This window comes from Xenopus tropicalis, chromosome 6 (genome assembly GCF_000004195.4).
Source record: "Xenopus tropicalis strain Nigerian chromosome 6, UCB_Xtro_10.0, whole genome shotgun sequence".
Taxonomy (NCBI): Eukaryota; Metazoa; Chordata; class Amphibia; order Anura; family Pipidae; genus Xenopus; species Xenopus tropicalis.
The window spans coordinates 112,504,695-112,518,450 of NC_030682.2; the positions used below are offsets into that span (position 1 = coordinate 112,504,695).

At 37.4% G+C, this 13,756-nt stretch overlaps 1 protein-coding gene across 3 annotated transcripts in view; it reads right to left on the reverse strand.

Moving 5' to 3' along the window:
* Positions 1 to 13,756, reverse strand: part of nol4 (nucleolar protein 4) — a 150,394-nt gene that overhangs the window by 6,379 nt on the left and 130,259 nt on the right. Inside the window, exons 7-10 of one of the 3 annotated variants that reach the window (XM_031903923.1) lie at positions 12,729 to 12,908; positions 11,329 to 11,520; positions 5,633 to 5,743; positions 1,147 to 1,255 (exon numbers count right to left, since the gene is read on the reverse strand). In XM_031903923.1, the coding sequence (XP_031759783.1) occupies positions 1,147 to 1,255; positions 5,633 to 5,743; positions 11,329 to 11,520; positions 12,729 to 12,908 (592 nt within the window). Of the gene's footprint in view, positions 1 to 1,074; positions 1,256 to 5,632; positions 5,744 to 11,328; positions 11,521 to 12,728; positions 12,909 to 13,756 lie in introns of all 3 variants that reach the window. The other 2 variants (XM_031903922.1, XM_031903924.1) reach the window with 2 other exon arrangements.

Consider the following 13,756-nt stretch of genomic DNA (forward strand, 5'->3'; position numbering starts at 1 on the left):
TGGTATGTCTAGGGTTAATGTGCTAATAAACCATTTTCTGTCAGTGATCTTACTTGTAATTGTATTGTTAACTGGTGTGTTTTACTATAAATGTATAACAGAAAAAAACACTATGCTTATTGTGTTAAAGGAACAGTAACACCAAAAAAATAAACATGTTTTAAAGTAATTAAAATATACAGTAAGTTCTGTTGCCCTGCTCTGGTAACATTGGTGTTTTTGCCTCAGAAACTATACGATACTTTATATAAATACCCTGCTATTTAGCCAGGGGGCAGCCATTCAAATGAGAAAAGGCACAGGTTACTAAGCAGATAACAGATAACTCCTGTAGAATACAATGGTATTTTATCTGTTACCTGCTATGTAACCTGTGCCTTTTTTAATTTTTTCCAGCTTCAATGGTTGCCCCCAGGGCTACACAGACGCTTATTTATATAAACTATAGTAGGGTTTTTAAAGCAAAAACACAACTTTTACCAGTGCAGGGCAACAGTACTAATTACTTTGATTAATTTTCATGTCTTGGTTTTACTGTTCCTTTAATGTGGAGCAAGTCAGACCATATATATATATATATATATCACTGGCAACTTAACAGTTAACCTGTTAGGAATTCTTCCTGTACTATCACTCTGCAAGCCCCAATTTGTGCACTGAAGGGATATAATGATTAAACATCTACAATGAAGATGGTCTAGATCTAGAAATTCATAGGAATTATTATACTGATTAGATAAACAGTTTAGATACCAACAAAACTAACTTTTTGAGTTCTTCAAAAAAGGACTTGCCCCCCTTCAATGAGTGACGGTAACTTCTCACCCGGTCCCCCCTAACAAGAGTGCATGTTTTCTGGGCAGCCACATAGCAGAACCGGTGAATAAGCTGATAAAGAAGACTTTCTAGCAGATATTGTTTATTAATCAGTGCTGCTGGGGGTAGTTTATAGATTTGTGGTTGAACAACAGCTGAAATTAAAGGTAGATTCATTTCTTGAACCTAAAAATGCTGCTTTCAAACCCAAATCATATAAACCGAGCTTCAAAGAAAACAAGTCACAGTTGAACTCACCACTGTTAGAGGTATCAGATAGATTTAGAAGCCCTCCCCCTAGCCCTCTGTAAGTATGGTAACTGTAGGTACCATTCCCATTGATGTATAACACGTCTTGTGTGCTTGAAACAGCGGATGTTGAATAAGTGACCTGTGCTGTGTCTTGTTTATGGGATTTGTCAGCCGGGGGAGTTTCATCCTGAAAAAAGAAAAACATATTATTATTAAGGTGACCACTATTAACTCATAGTAACCAATCAGATGTCTGTTTCCAAACAGGTGACCAATATATAACCTAGTCATTGGCAGGTTTTTAGACCAGTAGTGACATACATAATAACATGTTCTAGCTTTTACAAATTCAGTTGAAAAACATACCAAAATATATACAGTTATGGGACCTGTTATACTAAATGCTTGGGACCAGGGTTTTATTGATAAGGAGTCTTTCCGCAATTTGGATCTCAATACCGTGTCTACTAATAAATAATTTAAACATTAAATAAACCCAATAGGATTGTTTTGCCTCCAATAAGGATTAATTATATCTTAGTTGGGATCAAGTACAAAGTACAGTTTTATTATTAAAGTGAAAAAAGAAAATAATTTTCAAAAATGATTATTATTTGCTTATAATTGAGTTTAGGGAGATGGGCTTCCTGTAATGCAGAACCTTCTGGATAACATGTTTCTGGTAACGGATCCCATATCTTATCTGTATACTGGATTCTGAACACTGAATTTGCTGTTTGCTGAAGAGGAAGTTATTAGGCGCCACATAGTAGGTAGCTGGGCTACAAAGTTTTGTTTCTGGTGTTTAAAAATGATAAAAGAAGGGAAATGGACCTTATACAGAGAATGTAAAAAAATAGTTGTGATTTGTCTTCTTTAAATGCTAAGTACCATCAGGATTCCCTTTTTTAGCAACAGTTCAGTAACCATAATATCTGCCTTGATTTATAACCCCGGAAGGCAATGGGAAAAGACAGGACCTGTTTACAGAATGCTTGTCCAGATATGTGTGAAGCAACACTTACTACAGATCCCAAGAGGCCAAGCCTGGCTTGCTGAGCTATAAATCAAGGAGCTCCAAGACCTGTCAGGATGTTGCTGAGATGGGAACTTAGGTGCAAGCTCACTGTTTTACTTAACAATAGCAGAATCTGCAATACATTTTGCCTTTTCATGATACGTCCCCTATTGGAGAAGCCACTGTTTTTATTAAGATAAGATGCAGAATACTATCCAGCACTAGATATCATGTTGCATGGTGCTTGCTTCCCTAGATGTCTGGCTCAGCATCAGTCCAAATCAATGTTGTGCAATAAGGGGCCACACACTAAAGGCACAAAAAAGTGCTTAACCCATTTATTAACAGCCACAGAAAGTGACACAAAGTCAAGGTTTCAGGGGACATCATACAGGTGTGGGAACTATATCTAAACAACCTATTATGCAGGAAGAGGAATACCATCTCCCATGGAGTCAAACACAATTCTTGTTTTTTTGAATTATCTCTGTATTAATAATATTTAAATATTTTTCAGTACAGTAAAAGAGGGATCCAGTTTATGGAAACAACCCAGGTGCCAAATGGTTACAAAACCAGTGTTTTTCCTTATGGAACTGCCTGTGAAACTGTGGCAGGGTCTCTGCCTGCCCCTGGTAGGCTTTTCTTGTATGTTCTACCCAACTAATAACAACCTGATAGGGAAATAAAAGGTCAACTAATTTTAAGTTCAGTTTCAAATAACTGCATGCATGCCAGTTTGCACATTCTATAGTAACATTGTATCCCCTCTTATATGCCTTCAGCTTCCATTCTGTATAGTTATAATACAGGACCTTTCCATGCCCCAGTTCTAAAACCCAGATAAGATCGTTGGCTAATGCATTTGTAACCAATCATCATATGCTTATTATCTTTACATATGAGTGAGGCGGGATGTACTTGTTCCCTAGTTACGCCAGCTGTCATGCATTGCTCTTTGGTTGGCTGTGTTCAGCGCTCAAGGTTTAATCAGCCGGACCTCTCATTTGTTAACAAGATCATGTTTGGATTGTTTTCCTGAGCAGCATCCTCTCGTTACCAGGTAACCAAGCAAGTAAGTAGTGCTCCAGTCTCGCCTCAGGTAAATCATTAGCATAATTTACAAATCTACATGTATTCACCGTATTTGTAAAATGATATCTGAGTGCCATAACAGCGACTTCTATTAGGTAGCAGCGTGGGGGCACTTTATTAGCATCACAACGTGTAACATTAGGAAAGTGCTTTTATTTGCAACTAGTGGAAATCTGCGCATCAAACTGTTCTGGGCAGATGGCTGCTATGACAACTGTCCGGAGGCAAATGTCAGGTCAGCTTGCAGCGTATGCATCCAGGCAATAATTGCTTTGTCAGAGACCTAATAGCTGTCTTCATCTTCCCCTAGAGTCCTACAGAGCTAAAAGCAATACTTCTTGCAGTTCTTAATGATGAGAATTATTTACTCCACTTGTTTAAAACTGTGTTCATTTCTTGTGTATATTTTTAGAATTATTCCTAGACACCTTCAACTTTTTTTTTTTATTCTCAGTTCATTTTTATTGGAGATTTCGTTTTAATACTGTATATAGATCGTGCAGATCTGTAACTTATTATACCACTTTAATTTATAGTACATTTCTTGGCAGATTTCCTTGTTATGGCATCTTTTTTTATTCAGTAGGTGTGCCTGGAAATGTGCCTGGAAATAAAAAGCATCAGCACAAAAAAGTGTATTTTCTCTATGGGACATTTCTTGTTCAGGTTAACCACCTTGTTTCTAAAGCTATGTACTGTATAAGGACAATTTAGAATTAAAATTATAGGGTTTACTATTATGTTAATACTGCATTACTAAACCTAAAAAACCCACATGGATTATTTATTGTTTTGTACTTAAAGGAACAGTAACATCAAAAAATAAAGTGTTTTAAAGTAATTAAAATACAATGTGCGGTTGCTCTGCAAAAAAATGGTGTTTTTGCTACAGAAAAGCTACTATATAAATAAGCTGCTGTGTAGCCATGGGGGCAGCCATTCAAGGTGGAAAAAAGGAAAAAAGGCACAGGTTACATAGCAGATAACTAGTAGATAAGCCCCATATAATGGGGGTTTATCTGTTATCTGCTAAGTAACCTGTGCCTTTTCTCCTTTGAATGGCTGCCCCCATGGCTACACAGCAGCTTACTTATATAAACTATAGTAGTCTTTCTGAGGCAAACACACCAGTTGTACCAGTGCAGGGCAACATTACATAATATTGTTATTACTTTTATACACTTTCATTTTTTGGTGTTACTGTTCCTTTAAGATGGCCATACACGTATGGTGGATTGACAAGGCGACCAATATCGCAAAAGACTTGGATATCAGATGTCTCGTCAATCGGGTGGGACAGAATATTTAAATCCAGCATGCGTTTAGGGCTGAATCATCAGACAGGGGTAGAATTCCTTCCTCCATATATGACGATTCAGCCCTAAATATTAGTGGAGGGTAGGAGCAATCTTAACTGTAACATGTATGTATGTATGGTCACCTTTACACACTCCTAACCTTACTCTCTGTCAGGGAACCTAACCAATCTTTGGTTTTCTAGCTCATCAAACAAAATGAATTTGATCAGTAATCACTCAACAGTAATAGTAACAGTAAATGGCAAATTCAATGGGTTTCTGTAAACCATCTCTAGGGGGTAGGTCTTTTGAGACTCCCAGTGGAGGAAGGGTACTGGGAAAAGAGACCATCCTGTCTCACTCAAACTGGGAAGTTACTGTGACATTACTCCTATCCTCGTTTGGAATCCAGAGCCGAAGCAATGGTTGGGCCACTAACTAAACTGATTCCAAACTCTGAAACCTGTCAGATCTGGAGTGAAGAAATGGCATTGCTGGTTTCCACAGAAACTCTGCTCTAGCTGCCTGCTCCTATTTATTTCTCCTAACCTCCTCTTCTGAGTTTAGCTTAATTGTTAAGCTGCAAATCCAAGCAGGACTTTGGTGTTGGCGCTGCGGTACTTTTGTGCCAGTGCCAGAGATTCTATTGTGGGCAGCAGTAAGGGGTTAAACTGTGCATCAGTTCTGTTTCAGTCATATAGCTTTTATCCAATATACTGAATTGGATAAATATATAACTTGTGTATGCACCTTACAAAAAGTTCAACATATTTTGGACAAATGTCAAGCATCAGCCCTGATGATTTCGATGGACTGCATATTGTCAGTCTAGTTGGTCAGATAACACTCCCATCCTTATTTTCCTGTTGCTTTGGCTCATTCCCAATATTGCAATTCATTCTGTTCGAAATAGGCTTCATTCATCATAGACCATAAAGGATAAGCACGCTAAGGGCTTGGTGGTCCTCTATGGTGAGCACTGCATACCGTAGATGTAAGTTTGCTTTATACTGTACATATATTTAAATATCTTTAATATTCCTGGCATTTTTTTCCAACATGTCAAAACTAACTGACAACTGACAGTATAGACTGTATTTACAAATATACATTTCTTCCTAATGATTCCCAAAGGTGTAGTATAAGGCATTACCTGTCTATCCAGTCTCATCCTCTTGGCAGCATTCCTGCTCTCACTCTCACAGGCTGAGGCCAAGATAGTTTCTGCTACAGCCGAGGTAAGGTGTGAGGGGATAGGCCGTGACTAGAAAAGAAATATACACATATTAGCCATAATTAATTGATTGATTAAAAAAATAGGGTATTGTGGATCAGTGAGGAGTTTTATGAGCACACACTGAAATGCCATGTCAAATGCACATATACACATAAACCAAAAAAGGGAAATGGATACTGCAAGGATGATAAATGAGGACTAGTAAAGGTTAATCGCCCAGCAGATACATGAAAATCACATGTGGCATTTCCTCACATTTCTCTCTTTTATCTGCCGTACTAGAATAAATAATAATGAGCTTATTGTTCTTGATCCAGAAGCATTGTGGTTACTGAGATTTTGCTAAGAGCCCCAAGAACCTTAGCTAGCTATATCCACAAATATCCTATTCTGGTGATAGAGTCTTTCCAGCCTCTGTAACAAACCCAAAAGATAAAATATACAATTGAACGCTATGGCCTTTGTTGTAACAGACCCTACATTAGAAAGAAGGTAGTTGGTCCACAAGTGTCACTCCATCTTTAAAATGACATGGCAGCAGCTAGTAGGATGAGTAATACACACATTTGTGTTCTTTCAAACATTAAAAAACAACTTTTCTAATTCATGGGCTATATCATATACAGTATGATTTACCGTTGAGTGCCATAGTGTGCCTAAAACCTTTAGGGTAATGTAATAAAAGGTGCAAAGTTACCACCAATAAGCAGGTAGCATTTTTTGGTTACTATATTTACTAGATAAAATATTACACCTTAAGTATATACACTGTCTTCTTACTACAACCTCCTCTGGTATTTATTCATTTGCCAGCTCCAGTCCCTGTGTAATTTGCTTAGCTTGGAGGAGAATCCAATGAATTCATTTTAAAGAAAAAAAAATGTTGCCTCCAGTTGTCCACAGCTTCAAAGTCACATTAGGGCTCAGATTTGGTTCTGCTGAACAAACAGAATTCGGTCAAATGTGAATACATTAAGCGATATATTATATAGTTCTCTCCTGCACAGGTGAAAGTTTTTCCTTTGAAGGGTAATTCCTGTCTCTTATTGACATTAATGGAAACCACCAGCCATCGCTTGGGCCTCCTCTTTCTGGAGGATTCAGTATTCGGGGGTAACCAAAACTGATGCTATAAACTATTATTGTATTAGCAGTTTCCATTGAGTATTGATTGATGTGTTTAAGTTAGCACAAAGCATCATCATTATTTCTTTTTGCACTTTTGCCCAATTTTTCAATATACCATTAAGCAAATATAAGGAAGAAAGCTGCACACAGCCTCCTGGGGGACACTGACTGAACCTGCAACCAGTATTGAGCATGTATAGAGGAAAAACATAATTGCAAGGCTTTTGTAAATAAAAGTGTCAAAGATTTATTCAAAAGTTTTTTTTACTTAATTTTTCAAGAATGCTACTAGGTAAAGGTCTGGCCCAGAATCCATCTTTGCACAAAAGCCTATCCCATCAACTAGCAATGTGTATACATGGGATCCCATACTCATTTCTTCTGTCCCATCTCTGCATAAAACAAAGGCATCAATCTGAAGCTGTGACATTTCAGTATGAAGTATATGTTACATGTTATGGCTACCGGCAAATAAAAATCTATATAATAAGCACAAAACCATTCAAAGGAAGTTGCAATTTTCCAGGGAGTGAAGAAACCAAGAGAAAGTATCCAGCGGCTGGCCCAGCAGCAGTTCTTTGCTTAGCGGCACATGAAAGAGGAATCACGATAGTGTCTAACAGCAGCAAAGATGCGCGCTACTAATTTACTTTGTGACTCTGTAGTGTTACAGACAAAGTACCAGGCATCTATATGAGTCACTGACTGTGAGGTGCAGAACACCCAGGAAGCCGCTATATTATGCATCTTATTGCTAACTGAAGGGGATCGGAAAGGAATTGTGTCTTCAACCTTCAGATTGGCTTAAAATTCTTATGACCTCAACAGTTTTTGTTCTCTTCAAATGACTTATTGATGACTTACAGAATTCATGCCTCCCGTAAACCCCGAGTCTCATTTGCCATTTTCCTTTAGTTGAAACATTTTTTACTTCTTTCCAGGCTAGGTACATAGCTTCCAGCGCTCTTCCTTCAGCCCATTATTTTTTTTTATACTTTTTCTTCCAGAACCTTTCACTCTTTTAAATGAGTCAGAGTCAACTGCTTTTCATCTGCTCTCCACTTCATGTCTCCCCAATTGTTCCATTGTACTAATTCCCTATCACTCCATTAACTCTGCCCTCGCTCCCATCCACATTCAAGAGGTTCCTTGTGCTCTCCCAGCTTCCATCAAATTTTAATGAGAGCTATCATTATATTTGTTATACTCCTGTTTTCTGTTTAAACACAGGTTAAAATAAAATGACTTAAAAATGTTCTTCATTTGTTTATTTAACAGAGCGATTTTATCTACTGTTACCAGGGTTCTTAAGAACAAAAGCATATCAAAAGGCAAAGCTGGCATGTAGGCAGCCGTTCTTTAAGCGGCAGTCTGGTAAAGTTGCAGTATTTTATTAGGATGAGTGATCTATTTATTCATTTGATAGTCATGTATATAATAAATACATTGCTCTGCTAAACAATAGAAAAGGGCATATTTAGCAAAGGGGGATAAGAATCTTTGATAACTTTAATGTAAAAATGTACCCCTAAAGCTGGTGAAGATCTTCTCATTGGTGACCTTGCCAAACAAGCAGATCTTTCCCTCAAGATGCCCACCTAAAATGAGGGTGATATTGGCCTAATCTGATAATTTGGCTTTAGGGTTAAATGATTGGATTACAATATCTGGAATATGAGCAGTCAGAGTGAGGATCACATCAGTGAGCCAATACGGAAACCAAACCTACCCGATTGAGATCTGGAAAATTTTAAGCCAGATTTTGGACAGGTTGGCTCGTCGGAGGGCCCCATACACGAGCAGATAAGCTGCTGAATCAGTCTGAAGGGCCCAAATCAGCATCTTAAATCTGCCCATGTATGGCCACCTTAACTTGCCTTTTAAGGAGATTAATCAATCGGAAAAAAACAGAAAAATGAGAATAAAACAATTCCGCAAGAAAAACCTGGCAAGCTTCTATAGAAATGAAAGGGAGGTGTATTTTAAACATTAAAGCTATTTTATTTTTTAGTTTTTTTTAAACAGTCATATTTTTAAGAATGAATGGAACAATGCATAAATATACTAATCATCAAGAAAAAAAAGTACAACATCATTCTTTTTCATGGTCAAATTTAGAATGAAACCTTCAGCATGAAAATTAACAAATCTGCCTCCTCTTATTCTCCCTTCACAGAGTCTCTCTGAAAACCATGTGAGCTGATATATGTCAGGTACACGCTACAGGCCATGCTCCCTTATGCGCACCCCATTGTTTCCTCTGAAAGTCCAGCTGATCTCTGGTAAAGATTTTTAGTCAAATCAAACTCACACAAGGACATTAATAGCAAGGAATAGGTTCCTGTCACCCAAACATAACTGAAATAGATTTAATAATGGTCACATTCTGACCACATTGAATTGTATTTTCTTCTGTTCTCTTACTTGCCGGTCCAGGATTGCTGAAAAAGCATATTCTCATGGGGTCAGACAGTTCCACGTTGATAAAAAAAAAAGGAATATTGTACAGTAAGGGGTTAAAAGACTCATGGCATAAATAATATATAACCAGGGGACAGAGATAGGATTGATCTGAATGAACACAGAAGGGATCTGCATCCCTTTCACTTTCAGATGTTCCAATGCCTCAGAAACTTTTAGAGAAAAGGCATCAGCAGATGAGCCCATCAGCCACCACTGACTGCCATCTGATGAGTTCACAGAGCAAAGTGACCCAAATTCCCTCTTATTAAAAAAATGTTTTCTGAAGGTTTTATCCTGTGCTCTTTGGCCATTTGACTATGTATACACTCCGCTAATAGTAATTACGCCAAATGCCCTCTGAACAGGCTGTATCTGCACCAACAGTACAAAGTGAAGGCATATGTTAGTCCAACTGCCTGACAATATTATTTCATGTACAGCATCCCTCCACCTAGAGTGTATGTGCTCTGAAAGATGGGGAATCAGTATCAGCAGGAGAATCAGAATTAGTCGTTTCTTTATTATGTTTCTATTAAAGAAATCTTGTTGCTTTTGACAGAATTGATCTGACTTTAGATTATCACACATGGCCCAAAAGACTTCATTTGTGGGACAGATCTGGCCAAAGATTTCTGCCTCTTTACTCTATACTAAAGCCTAAACGTCAACGAACACTACACTTCTAACAGTCACTTTTACAAAGAAGCATAAACACCTCTCATTTATCTCTCCCTCACGTTAATACACGGGCATCTATTTATCTTACCCATCCACCATCTACTTTCCTATTAAAGCCAAATGTTTTCTTTACTCCCTTAATTTTCCTTGCATCTGTCTAACCAACTCACCCCATCCACCTACAATCTACTCACTCCCTTTGGTCATTTTATATTTATTTGCACCAGAATCAAGTAATGTGTCCAGCTTTATCGACAGGAAACTGTACCCCAAAATATCATGTAATTTACTGCATTTTATTCCTATACACAGGAGCCTGGTCGGCAGAAAAGTAATAATACTAAGAGATAACACCAACGCGAATGACTGCCAAGAAACAAACAAAGATCCTATCCCTTTGCCAAGTATTTATTGTTTTCTCTCACTCAGCTGCTGCTGTTAGTATTGCGTTGGATTATCTTTTCACAACTCAGTTGTTTATCTATGTAGCATTAACTCTGTACAAAAACATTGCATTTTGTGCTATATATATATATATATGGTTGCAACTGCTCATTGTATATTTGATTTATATGCTTCCAAGGATATTCTATGGAGCTCTGCAATACAGCGGAGAGCACCAATGTTCTTGGCCAGTGTCCTCTTATGAATGGCATACATGATTTTTTTACCCTAAAATTATGTTTTTTAGAAAGCTGATGGATAAAAAAAGCAAACAAGGCAATAAATATGAGCCCCAAGTGTTCATACGCTACACACTTGTGATTAGATCGTTTTTAAATTCTTTAAGACAATAGATTTTTGCATTCTGCAGACATTGTAGAGCACATGAATCTTCTGAAAATTAAAGCTGAATAGAACATACCAATCTATATTCAAACCAACAGTAATCCAAGGTTCTCTACAAAAAAACATTTTCACCAAAATTCTAGATAAAGCATTTCAGACTTGGGATCCTCCAGCGATTGTGAACCATCAGTTTCCATCATCCTTACCCAAGCAACAGACTGCCGGGGAAACAGGGACATGTGGCTCACAACAATTGCAGGGCCAAATATGACTTTTATTTTCCAGACTATGAAACCATAATTTGGTGCTGAGGCATTTTCTTCTTTTAGCAATACCCAATATGCCTATACACATGATAACCTACTAATGAAACTCTGTTACTCTATATATTCTGCTGAGAGTAGGGGGAATTTCAGGGATGATGAGAGGATAAAAAAATGTTTTGACCTGACAATAATTTGAAATAAAAAAAATACACTAAGATGAAAACAAAATAGTGCCATGGAGTTACATATAGGGGTTTTTGATGGGCTTGGTTTTAAGTTAAAACTCACCATCTCAAAACCACTTCTTTTCATCCGCCTGCAGGACTTGAGGTAAGTGCGTATACGTTTTCTGGCACGTTCTTGATATTCAGGGAATTGACGCCTGCATGAGTCAATGATAGCCTGGATCTTTTCTTTGGGCTGCTTAGATATAGGGACCATTCGGTCCAAGTTTTCATCTACAAACAGCCTGACAAACATCTGTTGGCAAGAGGGAGACAGAGGAGAAGGGATTGGAGGGCTGCTCTCTTTCTAACTTTGATTACTGACTGGAAAAGCACTTTTCCTTGGAAGAAGGTTAGACGGTTTGCAGATTAAGGCATGTTCCTCTTCTAGATAAATTTCCTGCTCAGGGTTATTTGATAGGACATGCCAGAAGGCAAATGGTTTATGTTGATTTCATTCTAATGACATCTACCAGAATTAATCATAACAGAAATAAATTCAGGCCCTTGGCTTAGATAAATCAAAGAATGGTTTGCTTAACATGCACATAAACAGGAAACAATATATTGTGTTTAATTGTGTAAACAGTAACAAGAAACACTTTCTACACAGTGGCTACCACATACAACGCAACAGCACAACTCGTTGTATAGGCTGAGTGTTCTTGGCCATGTCTAGACCTTTTTTTCAGACATTACAAGCCTATTATTAAAAATGGACATGTCTGGTCACAATCACCCTTCTATATGTTTTATTGTTGTAGGTTACTAAGTATAACCATTAGCCAATAGTAAAGAGGGAATACGCAGTAACAAAAAGACAAAACAAAAAAAAAAAAAAAAACAGTTGTGTGATTGTTTTAGTTTGCAGGTTGACAAGGCTTATTAAGTGCTTCAGATATCAAAGATCTGTTTAATTATAACAAATTTTACATCAATTGATATTAAAAGAACAAAACAAATACATAAATAGTACCCAAAAAAGGTACAACAATACATGCAATGAACCCAACCTAACCATGCTCTACATCAACCACATTATCAAAGCAGAACACCATATGATCCTTGTAAACCTCACGTGATAATGTTCTCTAGAGCAAACCAATGCACAAAGAAAGGAAAATCCAATAGCAACAATACCCTTTACACAAATTCCATGAGGACAGCATGCAGGGCATGATTTACTAACACTGGTGCTAAAGTGCACCTATGCAGTTACTAAAGAAAGGCTATACTTTATGTGGTTATAGACTGTAGAGTATAGGGATGAAATATATTGTTTGTTAGTTACATTTTCAAGATGCATTAAAAGGTGTCATTGTCAATGTTTGACAACCATTTATTTTTATATATAGGGGATTAAGAAACTTAAAAAAAAAACTGCAAACAACTAATGTGTTTTTGTGTTGTTTTATAGTGTCTCACTAGTAAGTTACAATACACATGAACAATAAAAGAACTTACATTAAAAGCTTTAAGGCGTTCTGCTTCTACTCCGTCTGATTCAGCTGCCTTTTCAGCATCTTCATGGTCATCATGGTCATCTTCATCTTCATCTCCCCGGGTCATGGAGAGATCTTCCCCACAGCCCCCTACACTTTCATTCTTCCCAGAATCATAGCTGGAGTAGCTGTGTGCTGGAGACTGGGAAAAAATAGGTGCATTAGCTTGGTTATTATTTCTGTATTCACTTGTTACATTCTGCAGAAATTTGGTAGGAGGAAATCTATAAATTGAATTAAGATTTGTTGTTGTGGCAAATAAGACCTATTTTGCCACATGTATAACACACCAAGCTAAATACAGGGCCATTGCAGACTAGTGCTTCATTCTAATACTAAGCATATCTTCATCTACTATACTATACAGGGCAATGCGAGTGTATTTGTTTTGGCCTCCTGAAAAAAGTATGTCCCTGTATCAGGACTGACCGGCTACAAGTAGATGGGCTGGAGACCATGGGCTGGATAATGCCAGTAACTGGGGCCATAAGCAGTTTCCTAAAGTGGCAAGTAATAGTAGCCACTCATGGTTGTCGCAGTTGCCCCCTAGCTATTGTTGAATTACAAATTGTTGGAATGTTTGGAATCCAACAACAGAGGGATGCTGACTGGACATGTGTGTAGTATATACTGACCTGGGGCCCCAGCCAGTCTGCACAGTGAGGGCCCATCTTTTTTTTTTTAATTTGGTCCTTGCTCAGTAAAGCTACACAAACAAATTCTCTACACGAGTCTAATACTATTTATGGATGGTAACATTAAAATAATTGTTCTTAAGGGAATGTGCTTTATACAGTTCCTTGCCCATGACTGATATAAGGAACTTTATTTTGAAATAGCAATTAAGTACAAATTACACATAATAATCCCAGGAGATAAATAAAAGAAGATTGAGAAAATACTAACATATTCATTTCTGTAGTCTTATTTCTTTAATATGTTATAAAGAAATAATGGAATGGCTGAAAATATCAAAATATGACTTGAGAA